This window comes from Scomber japonicus, chromosome 4 (genome assembly GCF_027409825.1).
Source record: "Scomber japonicus isolate fScoJap1 chromosome 4, fScoJap1.pri, whole genome shotgun sequence".
Taxonomy (NCBI): domain Eukaryota; kingdom Metazoa; phylum Chordata; class Actinopteri; order Scombriformes; family Scombridae; genus Scomber; species Scomber japonicus.
The window spans coordinates 23,693,248-23,708,475 of record NC_070581.1 but is presented as its reverse complement, the minus strand read 5'-3'; the positions used below and the strand labels follow the sequence as shown (position 1 = coordinate 23,708,475).

Sequence of the window (15,228 nt, the reverse complement as noted above, 5' to 3'; positions counted from 1 at the left end):
TATTTGTTCTTTCTTACAACATGTCGCTGTAGCATCTTACTGTACATACAACAGTCACCCACAAATAATAAATAGTATTTAAAGTCATGTATATTTAATAGTTACAGCACCGGTAGTACATAGTGGATGTGGTCATTGCAGATTTGAAAAAAACAGAAGGAAAAAAAACGGCACCTAAGATTCTTAAATTTATTGTACAATGTCTGATTTCTTCATCCACAAGTTTTATTTTGTTTTTGATTCTCAAGTTTAGATAATCAACTTCACATGTCATTAAAAAATAAAACAAAAAACAAGCTGTAAAAAAAGACTATCAAAAGGTTGTTTTTGTTTTTTGGATTAATCTACACGATTTCTGGGCACCTGTGTATTTGTTCTTTTTATTCCTTTTACAAAACATACATAGCTCTTTGACAGAGGCTTTTTACCTCTGGTTCCTATTTCCATATTTTACACTGAAAGCTTGTATGTTGAGGTAACACCTGTGATTTACATTAAATGGGCCGTGATACATGCACATTCAGAGACAGTCACCGTTTTTAGAGATAATGGGGGCAGGGAAACAACATGTACAAAGTTTTTATACAAAAAGGACTCATCATTCATGTTTCCAGTTGTTTGTAAGTCAAGTCTTGTTACGTGATAGTATTTGGAGCAATGCGGTTGTTCTCTTGCACTCTTCCGTGCCTCTGTCCACTGTATTTATGGATATCATCTTGATTTTTTTTTTGTCTCTCAGTTGTTCTGTTATTCATGTCACTCCTTGGATGTTCCTCTATTCCTCTCAAAATATCACACCTGTTGATGTTACTCTTCCCATCTTGTGATACATGTATTTAAATAAAGAGGACATTTTTGTGATCTCTTTTTCATTCCTTCACTTTTTCATCCTTCCTCCGTGGTTTGGATGGCGTCAGGTTGCAGGAAGTGATGTTTAATGGTTTTTGGGGTTGGATGATTTCCCAGCGACTGATGCTCCCTGGCATGCTGATGTGTCACAGATTCCAGGAGTTCCCTGGTGCCCAGTCCTACCTACCCTGCCTGACTCTCCAGGCTCACCTGGATCTCCGGGAGATCCATCACGCCCATCCTTGACAATTCCAGGTACTCCAGGAAGACCTGCGGACAGCATACAGAGAATGAGCATTGCTGTACTTGCAACTGAGCTTTAATAGTAACATTTAGCATTTGGTATTACACATTGTTGAGGGACGGTTGATGTTAATGACCACCATAAGTCTCTATGAACAATTGTAAAATTGGAAGGGAACACTGTTGAAGCTCCAATCAGCTCAAACTCCAATTAGTGTTCTGTACAGGGGCCATATACCTGGGTATCCTTGGTCTCCAGTAGGCCCTTCAATGGCTTTGCCAACAGGTCCCTTATCACCTGGTTCACCAACATCACCTGTTGTTAAAACAAAGAAAATATGATCGATCAATTGATTTGTGTGTTCCTACCAATAAATCAAATGTTTATATTGTTTGAATTTTCATACCTCTGGGACCAGGATCTCCAAGCTCTCCTGGGAGGCCTCTGTACCCTGGTGGTCCACGGGAACCCGGATGTCCAATAGAACCAGTAACTCCTGGCTTTCCTTGAGGTCCAGCACGTCCAGGGCGACCCACCATTCCAGGAGCTAGGGGTCTTCTGAGGTTAGCAGCCAGCTGTGCAATCTGATCTGGGTATAGAAAACAACAGAGGGTCAATTCCCAGCTTATCTTTTATTCAGTACTGGAATGAATCATAGACGCAGAATAATTAAGATCTTCACCATCGATCATTGAGCCACACAGCTCTCTGATGTGCTGTTCGCTTGCCAGTTTACCCTGAAACAAGTAAAGAAGACATTTTAAAGCAGAAGCTCATTTATGTGGTTTATTTGAAAACAACATTGACTATGTTCCCATTAATCACAAGCTGCAGTTTTTGTAGATATAAAAAACACACTCACAGGTACACCTGTCTTTCCTGGAATTCCAGGCACACCTTGTTCCCCTTGGAAGCCCATTGGTCCTTCTTTTCCTGGAACCCCTCTTGCTCCGAGTTCCCCTTGTGGACCTGTCACGCCTTTAGGTCCCAATTCACCTCGTTTCCCTGACTATAATCAACAAGAATGATCCATTAAATGACTCATTATATTCTGCAAAAATGAAGAAATCAATTTCTTCCAAACTGGAGCTAAAAACATCCATAAGCCTGATTTGATCGTTGCGTAAACACCAACGAAGGAGCAAACTGGGTCTGTTGAGACGACACGTGGGTGGATTCATATGGTGCCTTGTTGCTTGATAATTACTCCAACGAGCACAGCAAACAGTAAATGAGACTAGAAAGTGAGACTCATCAGTGCTGTGTCTCTAATTACATAAATCGTGCTGCAGCTTAATGTGACTTGTCTCTCCCTTGTGGTGATGTTGGTGAACAGGCTAATAAACCTAAAGCAGCAATACCTATCTCTAATTAATCCTATTAAACCTGGAATGTGAGTCAGAATCATGTGCGCTGACTGACAAGTGGGCAATAGCTCAGAGCTAGGCACCAGTCTAGTTTAATGTTCAGTGAGACACAGAGGGAGTTTGGAACAAACTTGCGCTGCTAATTACACCCACACACAATTTGTGCTAAGAGACGGCCATCTAGTGTAGGTAGGAAACTGGTTCAATTTGTTGGAGTCCATGTAGAGGTCTGTTATACTGCGAAAGTGTGGACGCACAATTAACAAATGCACAAAATGTAAATGAAAACACATGTAGCTCACCTCTCCTTTTTGTCCAACTGGTCCAAAAGGACCCTGAAAATATGAGATACGTTAAGTTAAATATAAGTCAAGACTAAATGATTTTATATCCCAGAATCTATTTTTTTTTTAAATGAATAAAGAAAACAAATGCCTGCTAACAAAGTAACAATTCTCTAGGTTACAAATACATGTGTTTTATTATTGATTGGGACAAAGAAATAAAAGAAAATACTCACAGGTTCTCCGTTCTCTCCAGGTAAACCGTCACTTCCTGCCACGCCCTAAAGTTACAACACAACATCTGAATTATTTGATGAAATCTCTCTGGTTGGTTTTTGTTTCCTTCTTTTATAACATTCAAGGGGCTGGGTGAAGACTATCTTAGTTCATATTTAAACTTCAACTTTGACATAAATATATTTACCATGTCTCCTTTAGGTCCAGAAGCTCCGACTGGACCCTTTAGGGTTGAAAAAGGAGAGAGAGAGGATGAATAAGAGCCATGTAGAGACATTTGTGGAAGAAGGAAGGGGGATGAAAGGAAGTGAGGTGGGCTGGTTGAGGGGCACCAGGAGCGGCATAAAGACTGTCTTTGTTCTGTCTTCAGATTCTAAACAGGAGGCCACTTTGTGTTTGAGCTCTCTGCTGGCTGCAGTTTAAGTTTATACGTCTAAGGCTGAGGTGGGATGACCTGGTTATTGACATACCCGCCCATGAACACAGCTGGATGATTACATATCTCTACTGTGTCTGTAAGGAGTGGTCAATGTGGCTTTTAGTTTTTGGGGGGTTTTACTCTACCTATTTTTTGATAATATTAGTCTACATCAGATCATCAACTCATAAGATTCTGTTCAGTGGTGTAGTGATTGTATATAAACTGTATATCATTACATCTAGACACATTCTTTTAATATCACACATGTCAGACTCACCCTATCTCCAAACTCCCCACGGATTCCTGTTGGACCTGGAAGACCTGGATCCCCCAAGGCTCCTTTTACCCCCTGCAGCACATGACATACAAAGCTAGTAAGTTATCTAATAATAAACGTTTTTTTAAAAACTGATAATGATTGGTGTTGTCATGCAACTGACCTGGAAGCCTTTCACTCCCTGAGGACCAGGGTTGCCTAGTGGTCCAATAGCTCCCTGTTGGAAACAGATATTGTCATGTGATCTTATTAGAAATAGTACAACCTGGATATTAATGATGTTTTTGTCTTGCAGAAGAAGAATAGACTGCATGGGTGTGATGGTTATGTGAGGTATGATTCATTATGCAGTGCAGTGTGTGATAGCAGTGTATTAAAGAAATGCTCCGAAATTGAATTTGTCCAGCTTTAGAGCTGCTATTTTATAATTTTTTCTCGCTATGGGATCTGCTGTCAAAAACAAAGACCTCTATGTTCATAAATTCCTGCTTTATGAATACCTGCTCTCAACACTCATAACTGCACCTTTGTGAATCACGGAATCAGCAGCAATACTTTTATTATTTCTGTAGCAAAATGTAATAAACTTTGAAATGTAGTAGTTTGTTGACCTGCTATTCCAATTGTATCTCAATGGGAGCATATTTATGTTGCATGCTACTATCAATTGTAGTTTTATAAGATATTTTCCATCATTGCCATTTCTTTTTCACTCATTATGTATTCAAATATCCACACTGGTTATTAATACTGGCTGTAAATTGGTTAAAATGAACAGATGGTCCTGTAAAGCAAGGAGTCTAATCATTTGGCTTTTTGAAGATTATTTTTAAATGTCATATGTAACAGATGCTTTTGAAGTTTTTATAGCTAAACTAGCAGTGCAGTAATTTACCTGGAGATAATGTTCACATCACATCAAATGATAGTGTAACCATTAACTCACAGCTACTCCTCTGGGTCCTGCTATTCCCCTCTCTCCTGGGATGCCAATGTCACCCTGAGGAAACAGACGAAAGACGTGGAAAGTTTAGAGACGAGACGCAACATTGTTGAAGTTCCATGTTGGGTTAAGTGACCCAGTGACACCCCTAAAAGCCCATCAGATACATACAGGAATACCTGGCTCTCCAGAGGGTCCTGTTTCTCCAGCCTTCCCTGGGTCACCCTGGTGAAAAAGAAGAAAATTGTTGTCCTATATGGTGCTAATTTTAATTTTAAGGTTAAAATGTATTTCTGTTTAGTTGTAACACTCACGACTTCTCCTTTGGATCCCTTTGCACCACTCTTTCCTTGTAGGCCCTGCAACAGAAAATGCAAAATAATGATCACACTGAGAGAGTATGTTTGAGGCCTTTTGACTTACAACATTTTTGTCTTTAAAGCAACTGAATTTTCCTATTCAGGAGTGGGACCAACCATTTTTCACAGACCACATGCAGTGGATTAGGGTTGACTTTGATAGAATGTATGTATGCATATGTATGTGCAGAATCAAGAATCAAGATGGATTAAACACATTACTATAAGTTTGCCTCAGGACACACTCTAGTCTATTTCAAAATACTTACAGGAAGGCCATTTGGTCCTTTTTCTCCAACTACTCCATGGCGCCCAGCATCACCCTATCAAAACAGATACCACTGTGAGTGTGACATCAGTCTTGCTATGGACGACAGAACATGCAATAAGACAAGGTGCAATGTACCTTCTCGCCATCCAATCCTGGTGTGCCATCTTTGCCATCCCTGCCAGGAATACCCTGTGGAGGACATCAAATATGATCCTCATGGCTCTGAGTGATGATGTATGTTAAATATTTATATTTTTTCCAGATATGCACTTACAGGCTCCCCTTTGGGTCCTGCTCCACCAGGACCTCCTTTAGCACCAATTTTACCCTGTTCAAAGACAACAGACTCAGTTTTACATCTTTTATACTTGTTTAACTCACAGTCACAACTCAAAGTCTTTTACTCACAATTTCTCCTTTGGGACCTTTGAAACCCTGTGGCCCCTTTTCACCGGCATCACCCTGGAAAAATCAGATGAAACACAAACAGCTATTCATTGATGGGACCAGCCATTGGTTCTAGATGTAGATTACTACTAAATGCTGTCATTGTTTCAAGTGTTTTACAAACAAAGAGACACTCACTGTCTTTCCAATGATGCCAGCAATGCCTGGCTTGCCTCTGAATCCTGGCAGACCCTAGAGACAAACAAAGAGTTTGAGCTAAAAGAAAACACACTATTTGTACATAAATTTAAGTGTATGAGTGATAAGAAGCTGAAGAAGGAAGGTGTGATAATGCTATTAAAGTTGCTTACTCTGTCTCCCACTGATCCCATTGGGCCTGGCAAACCTCTTAGACCACGTGGGCCCTGAAACAGAGAGCATGATAAAGACACTTTAATACATCAAACAAATCTAAATATGTGATTATTCCTCAAACACTGCCTGGGTGCTAATGGACACCAGGTATAAAGTGACACAAAAATAGGAAAATCTTCATGGAACTCACCTGCAGACCCACTGTACCGGGAATACCGGGTGGACCAGGTGGACCAGCATCACCCTAGACACAAACAAGACACTTAGTACATCAACAAAAAGCAAAAGTAGTATCACAACAGTATGTCTCATAATAAACTCACCTTTTCTCCATCTTTCCCAAGCTCTCCCCTTTCTCCTTTATGTCCTGTGTGACCCTGCATTAGTAAAAATACATAGAAGTGGAACCAGATATGAGTGTGGACGGCAATGTATTGTGAGAGTAAAGCGTGAGGTGAATTTTAAAGACATTTTACAAAAAATAGAACCATGACAGCAGCTATATTTACCTTGAATCCTGGCATCCCAGGAGGACCAGAGGGACCAGGGGGGCAGATTGCAGGACACTGTAGAGGACAAGGCAAAAAAGACTGAGCACTCTACACTGTACGCAGAGGACACATATTAAGTTTACTGACTATATGTTGCTCTCACAGGTGCGTTATTGAAAACTTACCAGAAGGTCACCGTTGAGATCATGAAGAGTACCAGGAAGACCCTGATAAAAGGAGGAATGACAACACACAGCAAGAATGTAAGAGGTTTTTATTGAAGTTTTGTAATGCATCTTTGGTTCAAGGTATTTTCTTGCACTTGATAGGGTGCTTATGTGAATTTACAGGCATGCACCAAAAGTCCACTGGGTGGCAGTGGAAAAATGCATGACTGTGTTTGTTCTGTACCATCAGCACCAGTTATTAAGTCTAGAATGATGATTGCACTTACTGGTGGTCCATCAGGGCCAGGAGGTCCGGGAAGTCCTGCAAGACCCTCAGCACCCTGATAAACAGACAGAGGAGATCAGTATCATCTTCAGCATCTCAGTTGTGATTCTGTAATTTACTCCATTGACTTCGAATACTTCCTGATTTGTTTCTTCTATCTGCAACATCTCAGCTCAAGGAACTCATCTGGTCACAGTTACTAAAACATCTAAACCATACCTGACTAGTACAGTTTAGACCTGCGCCATGTGTAAAGTACCTTGAGATGACTTTTGTTGTGATTTGGCGCTATATAAATAAAGATTGATTGATTGATTGATTCATAAAATCAGTTCTGGTTGTCACTCAGAGTAACTTTCTCTAACCCAGAGTGACAGATAATTTGAATAATTAAAAGGTCATAAAAAGTACATGTTCTGTTGTGTGACCACTCCAGCCATGGTGACCCTATTATTAGCTGAAGTATCCTATCACTGACACACACTGTATCTTTTAATGCTTTAAGAGAAATTTTGACCCAGAAAATAAAATATCTTCACACTTCTTTTGATGGTTTTGTAGCATCTGTGTGAACTTTTAAGCAATCATAAGCTGATTAGGAGCACTGGACAATCCAAATAAAGTGTGACCCAGAAAAAATACGAGGCCAGTCCACACACTGAAGTGTTGTTCCCCTTCAGTGGTTATTCTTGTCCTCCTGCCAGTGATATATAATATTAAAATTTAGGGCAATGTTGTACTGGCTGAGTTCAAATCATAGCTGGACCTGTTAGACGTTCTCAGCTTTATAACCTATTCAGATCATTTTTGCTGCAGATGCTACTGCATGAATTTTCTTATAAGTAGCTAAAATATTTTGTGGCCATCTGGATATTGAATCAAGGCTAGAATAATATATAATGATGACAAAAATGATTCCATTATTTCATTCTGAATCAGTGGATGTGATGTTTTCATGATGAAGGCAGGAAGTCTAATTTCGGAGATCAGACACTTACCGCTGGACCCTGGGGTCCGACTCCACCTGGCAACCCGTTGGTTCCAGGTAACCCCTGGAAACAAAACACATTGGCAAGGCATCAGAGTACATGTTTAGATGTAGCAAACAATCTGGACAGCAACATATTGTAGAGTAACATGTACAAGAACACTCTTCCAGCATGTGAACAAACACTAGCAATGAGTATAAATGATACAAATGAATCACTCTCTCCACCTTACTGCACATAACAGGAATATAAAAACACAGCGCTCTATACTCACTGCAGCTCCTGATCTCCCTCTGCCCTACGGAAGACACAGGAAGGCAAATTAAGTCACAAACACCAAGCAATAATTAGATTTACTCACAACATCGATATCAACCATGTGATGTATTACTGCATTAAATCTGCTTTCGAAAATTTGTCGCAGGTTGTTGCCTTGAGGTGGATATCCACTTTCCAGTCCAGTTAGATGAGGGCTAACTGTAATCTGTGTATTACTGGGACAATATGTGCTGCTTTCAAAACTGTCTTCATCATCTTTAGGTTACCTGAGGGCTTAGAGCTGAGTTTAATCTCTGACTCTGCAGGAGCAGAAATACAGAACTTGATACTCTTAACATGAAATTATAATTGTGATCTGAGGAAGAGTGACTTCCTTTGGTCCAATGACAGATGTAGGTATCAGAATAACACGGAATAAGGACCCTTTCTAGGCTAATGATGCTGTTCAATAGTCAGTGAAGTGGTTACATATAAGAGGGTTGAAGAACAGATTATATGAAGTAACTGCTGTGTGCCTGTGTATTGTTTTTTTAGGTGTTATATAGTATGTGGGGGTACTTACAGGAGGTCCAGGTGGCCCAGCTGGTCCAGGATCACCCTGTAGAGAACCAGACAAAATACTGCAATCAGCGTCTCAGACATAATCAAGCAGTGCAAAAAGAAAACATAAATTAAGGTCTTTTTTTGTGCCTAGGTAAACAGTGTTTGGGATTATTAATTTAAAGAGAATGTTGGTAATTTTTAAACCAGAAACACTCTTATGTAGCTCAAAAATATAAAGATGGTGACAGATGGTGGTGATGTCTTAAAACATATAAAGCTATTGACAATTACAGATAATTTAGGGTAGGCATATATTGAAGGTATTATGAACACATTAAAATGTTAAACTGTCATTAAGTGCATTTATCTCACTAATTACCCATAAAATAACCAAACACTGTAAGGTTTGGTATATGATTTTAAATGTGTGTGCAGCATGACGTGACTCTTAGTCATATGCCAGCCAGATAGAGGGGAGTTGTTGCTATGTATATATTCTATTATTACATTAAAATGGTTAGAACAGTAATACAAATGTGTGTTTCCTCTCGCCCTCCACTGATGATGATTAATAAATGCAAAAATATCATAAATCATTATTGGAAAATAACAGAAAACTGATGTGCAGAAATGTGAACATGACTACTTTGCTGCCGGCCATGTAAAAGATCAAACTTGTTTTGCAACTAATTAGAGATAATGTGAAGAAAATATTAGAAGGCAATTACTGTGATCAATTAATATGATAATTTCTCAAAATCATTGACCCTCGTTGGATGTATAGTGTTGTTTTCTGTGGAGGACACAATAACATGTATTTTTGTTACTTGTTCCCCTTTCCTTTATAACCGGCCCTCAACTCCTTCCCCCATAATCGTCTCGCCTCCTCTCCTGTAACTCTTTGTTTAAACCCCCCCCCAGTTGTATTTGTGTTGTCTGAGAGGTCAGAGGGCAAAAGACTCTAAATAAACAGGCCTAACGTAGTGATGTTACACTTATTCATTGCATTCCTCAGCGTGCAACCAGCCAGACGACAGGCTATGCTAGCACACGAAAGAGACTGATGTGAGCTGGCTGAAAATGGTCCAATAACTTCTAAACGTAATACTAGGACGTGCCTAAACATGGCACAGCAAAATCACAGTGGTGTCATTAAAAGTCATCATTACTATCGTGTTGAACGCAGATGAGGCAGAGCTGATTACAGCATTAGTCTATTAGCTCCTGCTCGGCCTCAAACTGCAACAGTTTGATCCTGTTTGTCTATGCATGACTCTTCAGCACAAATCTCAGGTTTGTGAGCCAGCCATAACAGTGCAGTAATCTGAGTAATTAGGGACATTGGTTGACGCAAGCTTCCTCATTAGGTTGGCAAATTAGTTGAATTGCCGTCGGGGTTTATCTGTCTTGACAGTGGATTCACAGACTTACAGTGTCAATCTGTACTCATGATTCTTTCCTATCTTATGTATAATGTGGCAAATAAAAGTCTTGACTTCCAGCCCCGAGGAGTTGCCTGTTTAATCATGACATGCAGAATTCGTTTGATGTCCCATGTGTTATGATTCTGTCTTTCGTGTATCTCTCAGAGGATAATACCTGTTTGCCTCAGCATCAGGGCAACAGATCATCATCCCCTACAGTCTCGCAGATTGGTGGGAAACAGAGTGCATTCCAAGCCGGATTAGGGAAACAGCAGAAATAAATCCGATTCTGATCCCTCATTAAAAATATTCCCACCAAGAGGCTGAGCCAGCTTGACAAATTCAGGCTGACAGAAGAAACACAGGCCTTGTCCCTGTTAGACCCTCCTAAAGATCTTCGTAATACAACACCCAATCAACATGCAGTCAGCTGGTTGCATGTTTACGTGTATCCTCAGCATCCCGGCATGATCACAAGACTAAGACACACTTACTGCCTCCCCTGGGGGTCCATCCTTGCCAGCAGGGCCGTCAGGACCTGTCAAACCCTGAAGAGAAAGTTGTACATTATTGCCTCACGTTCTGATGTAATACATTGTCAACCATTAATCATTTCAGTTTCACAGACACAACTACATTCTGTTGAGGTGCCAATTCCAGATGGATGATGTGTTGGTATTAGTGTGAGAACTGTTTGTGTGTGTCTGTCGGACACTTACGTCCACCCCTGGAAGTCCTGGCAGGCCTGGCTTTCCTGCTGTTCCTGGTAGTCCTCCCTTTCCTTTAACACCCTATACAGACAGATATTTACAAGCACATAAAAAGTCAGTTATTTAGTCGACTGAACAAATTATTTTCTATTTCTTTTATCTGGACATCATGGAAAAAACAGTTTAACTAGATTTATAGAAATAAAGTTTTCAGAGGGTGCTGAATACTGTGAAAAGGGGGAAATTGTCATTATTCATTCTTTGGGCTTAGTTTAGAGCAGTCTGACTTATTGGGGACAGCAGGGGAGGGTCTTCTATCTTTTCCATCCTAAATTTGCATTGAATTTCAGCCTTCCTTTACAATATAGTTAGTAGTAACATGAATTGTTATGGGGTAGAGGGTAAAAGTTGTACAAATGTAACACTGTTGTATTATCTTGACATGTTGTGGGGAGGGTTTAGATAAGAGGAGAGTTTAAAGAAAACTTGGGAGGGATCTTGCTTTTTTACGCTTTGTGAAGTACAACATAAAATTGAGCCTCTCTCTTTGTCACAATCATTTTCAGTCCCTAAATGAAATGGTATTGGTGAAATACTTACTGCTTTTCCTGGTAGTCCAGCTGGCCCAGGTTTGCCCTGTTAAATAGAGAGAGTAAAAATAGGTAACATAGCCAGATAAAAACATTTTATTCATTTTTAGATAATTTGTTTCACGTCTTAAATGCTCCAGACTAATCTAGGATCATACAAATGAGGCTCTTTAAAATGCGCCAGCCACTGAAGCTCAAAGACTCCAAGAGTCTTTGACTGTAGAGAACGATTCATCATTAACTTAGTGGAACAGATGAAATATTAAAGTGACTGGAGCAGTGAGTCTGCTCCAGTGTATAGGACATAATGTTTAGTCTCTGCAGTGACTGGGGAAGAACAAACAAATCTAAAATGACCCAGTACCGACTGGTCACATGATAAAAGACTCAGTTTGGTTTGGACAAGGGGGGCTGAAGGTGCTGGGAGGAGGTGTGAGGTGAAACTCTAGATGGTCTCACTGGGTTGGGGAATGTATGAATGGACCCTCTGTGTGGCTTCCTTTACTGGAGTCACAAAAATATCCACACATAAAATACTCTAACTCCCTGACATGGATATATAACATTTACCAACATTTTTTTCCTTCTCTATCATTATTTTATGTAAAAGTAACATTAACACAAATCAAAGACATCAATATGAAAGAAAAAGCAAAGACATATCACCAAAGACACCTAAATTGTTGTTTTTACATGACTATCCCATAATCCAATTTCCTCTTCTAACTTGTGAAAATAAAAATTTACATCATGTTTAACTCATATTTTCACTGTGACAATATTTCCTACAAGCCAACAAAAGCCCACAAACAGTAAATACTCTGGGAGCTTGAATTAAAGTGAATTGTTTTTGTATTGGTCACTTTTCTATCTGACAAGATACAATGGTCCAGATATTTCAGGTTGACTGAGATTAAACACATTAAAGAGGTACAAGCCATTCACAGAATATATATAATCTCTCTCTCCCTCTCTCTATATATGCATAAAATCAGGTTTTCAACATTCTTCCAACCACAGATCTCCATTTAGTAACACATGCCTTAACCCTGCCCACCGGACAACCATAATTATTATTTTATACTTGTAGGCGGGGCTGTGGGTGGGGTCAATGAGATCAAAACTAATATCTAGAAATATTGGAACCACATTAAGCACAAAGAAAACACTTAAAGGAAGAAGTGGGAATACAGTACAGTTTTAAAATACAGCATGAAAAATATGTAAAGTCACAGAGCTGGCCAGTGAAAATAATAATTCATATGGGCACATATTTTAATGTATCTTAAAAGAGGAGGAAAACTTGCAAAAAAGAAACTCCACATTTATGGGAGTTAGTTTTCCTCCTGTATCTGTTAAAATAAAATATGAAGGGAAAAAAAGTTGCAGGCACATTGGTTTTAGGCACAGAAACTCTTGGAGTGTGCTCAACTCACATCAGTGCCATCCCTTCCTGCTTCCCCTGGGGGTCCTGCTGGCCCAGAAGATCCTCTGGGGCCCGGTCTCTGCAATACAAAATTCACCAGAAATCAATTTCACTAAATAACATTAAGCAACCGGTTACATTTTCTTTGATGCAAATATTACAAGCAGGAAGTTGCAGGTTGTGGTTTGACATCAACTGAATAAGTGATTATGAACTGCTTGGTGTATTTTGGCATCACTGCTGTGAGAATGAATTTAAACAAATATGAAAAGTCTACCATCTACAACATCTCTATCTAAATATTATAATTTAGAGCTACTCTAAAGATGCAACTGAACATACAGTATTTAATGCCACCTCAGTAAAAACCATGATGTAAACATGCGCGTGTAAAGATGCTTTTAATGTCCCTTTACGCACAAAAGGAAGACCAGATTAATATGAAAACACAAACAAACCACAGTTCATTCAAACGAAATAAACTCATTTCACTGAGGATTTTCTAATTGAGCTCCTGCGTTTGGCTCAGCCAGGGAGCCTGAATGAACAGAGGTGGCATTGTGCGCTGTGGCGCTGATCTGCAATCCGTGCATTCCACAGGTTCAAGGAAAACATAACCCCAACTTCACCAACTACTGAGAGAGACGCAGCCACCTGCACGCTATTAGGCTGATATGATGGAGCAAAAATAGGCCTACAGAACCTGAGAGACACAATACAACTCCAATACTCTAATTCCATCAGTAATGATTGTGCAGGAAAATTAAATGTCATTGGAGTGTGCAGCATAGATCAAAATATCGATATTCATCAGATTGTAAGGTAGATGGCATGCAGGTAACTGTAAGACAGGGATGCAGCTATCAATAAGTTGATTTAGGCTACAGATCATACATTAAGAATATGCATCAAGTGAAAGAGAAAGGATGAATACGACACTTGATGAACCCTACCTGGGCAGAGGATGATGTCAAAAGCTGGCACAATAAGAGCACCCAAAGAGTGGAGAACACCGCCATGCCTCACGAGCTCTCCCCTCACAAACCCGAGTTTACGCGGAAAAAAGGTCAAATCCCCGGTTCCCAGTCCTCACTCACTCCCCCCCAGCGTCCACAACGGAGCCTTCCTTCACTTCGGTGCGCAAAGCTCCCGAATGGCTTTCTCTTTGGTCCCAGATAAACCCGAGCCTCCAGTTAGAGGGGCTGAACTCAATCTGGTGCACTGTTCACAGGGGTGAGGGGGGTGAGGAGGAGTGGAAGTGGTGAGGGAGGCAGAGAGCTGAGGAGGGGGGGGGGGGGGGGGGGGCATTTCGGACACCAGGAAAGTGGGTTGAGCTAAAAATGTTAAAATAAGTGGGGGTTTGTGCTTTGACCAATTAGAAACTGACCTAAATCACAAATCCTCCATGTCTGCAAAGTAGAAAAAAAGCTCCTCAAGGGTTCTTCAGTGGTAGGCTACCATAGGCTATAGAAGTGCAATAATGTAAAGGAGCACTCCAGCAATTTAGAATAACACTTCCATATATAAGGGGGACTGTCATGAGACCAATTAAAAATGATAATGGACCAAGTTGCAGTAGGAGGCCAAAATACCCTGACATTTAGTTAATGATATGGTTCAAGCTCCAAAAATGCTGGATCCTACATTTCCCACAATGCAACTCCACATCTTCTCTTCATTAGACACTCCCTACCTCGTAAATACCCACATCTTTAAAGTTCTGGCCCCTAGTTTGTAACACAGTAAGTAACCCTGATGGCGTCACTATGACATCTTCAAGGTTATTTTCTCAACTCCTCCAGAGCTGCAGAATTAATTCAAATCTGCATCAGTAACTGACCTTTTAAATACCACACTGACTTCTTCAGTTTTGTTTAATCTAACAATGCACTTTACAGGTCCCATGAACCTTCAAGACGATTTTTGCAGCAGTGTAGAGAGGGATGAAGAATATGGCTGCATTTCAAGTTTGGCAGTGATGCTTATGTCCATACAGCGACACAAAAACTGCAAATATAAAAAAATCAGCATAATATAGAGATTATTACCACCTCTTACCGTTAAAGTCAATATGAGGATAAAAGCCCAGAAATATCCACTTCTTCTGTAAAGGACGAGAAGTGTTTCTGAGCATCACCTGATCTGAATTGAAAAAGAGCCAAAACGTGTTAAACATTTTTAATTATATTATTCCAAAAAGGAAAAGAGTAGATCTAAAGATTGAGTCCAGCATGGACAACGTAATGACAAACAGCAAGTTTAGACTCCCAACATCTTTTCCTAACTGCTTCTTATACACTGATCCTAAT

At 40.0% G+C, this 15,228-nt stretch overlaps 1 protein-coding gene across 1 annotated transcript; it reads right to left on the bottom strand.

Moving 5' to 3' along the window:
* Positions 1-116: 116 nt before the first annotated feature.
* col9a3 (collagen, type IX, alpha 3) lies at positions 117-13,983 on the bottom strand. Its single transcript, XM_053318406.1, has 32 exons — positions 13,873-13,983; positions 12,930-12,998; positions 11,504-11,539; positions 10,913-10,984; positions 10,688-10,741; positions 8,789-8,824; positions 8,222-8,245; positions 7,957-8,010; positions 6,960-7,013; positions 6,691-6,732; positions 6,524-6,580; positions 6,338-6,391; positions 6,205-6,258; positions 6,011-6,064; positions 5,838-5,891; positions 5,661-5,714; positions 5,527-5,580; positions 5,388-5,441; positions 5,251-5,304; positions 4,937-4,981; positions 4,794-4,847; positions 4,626-4,679; positions 3,843-3,896; positions 3,680-3,751; positions 3,169-3,204; positions 2,981-3,025; positions 2,763-2,795; positions 1,956-2,102; positions 1,776-1,830; positions 1,500-1,682; positions 1,331-1,408; positions 117-1,119 (listed from the first exon to the last, which is right to left on the bottom strand). Exons 1-32 carry the CDS (start codon positions 13,936-13,938, stop codon positions 935-937), a joined length of 2,037 nt encoding a protein of 678 aa, XP_053174381.1. The 5' UTR covers positions 13,939-13,983; the 3' UTR covers positions 117-934.
* Between the last annotated feature and the right edge of the window lie 1,245 nt (positions 13,984-15,228).

Bases quoted from the DNA above. Each gene is read 5' to 3' on its own strand.
- col9a3 (XM_053318406.1), bottom strand. From the start codon at position 13,938: ATGGCGGTGTTCTCCACTCTTTGGGTGCTCTTATTGTGCCAGCTTTTG. The intron at 7,014-7,956 runs GTAAGTGTCTGA...TCTGTTTATCAG, and splicing joins TCGGACCCCAGGGTCCAGCG to GGTGCTGAGGGTCTTGCAGG. The intron at 2,796-2,980 runs GTGAGTATTTTC...TCATATTTTCAG, and splicing joins CTGGAGAGAACGGAGAACCT to GGTCCTTTTGGACCAGTTGG.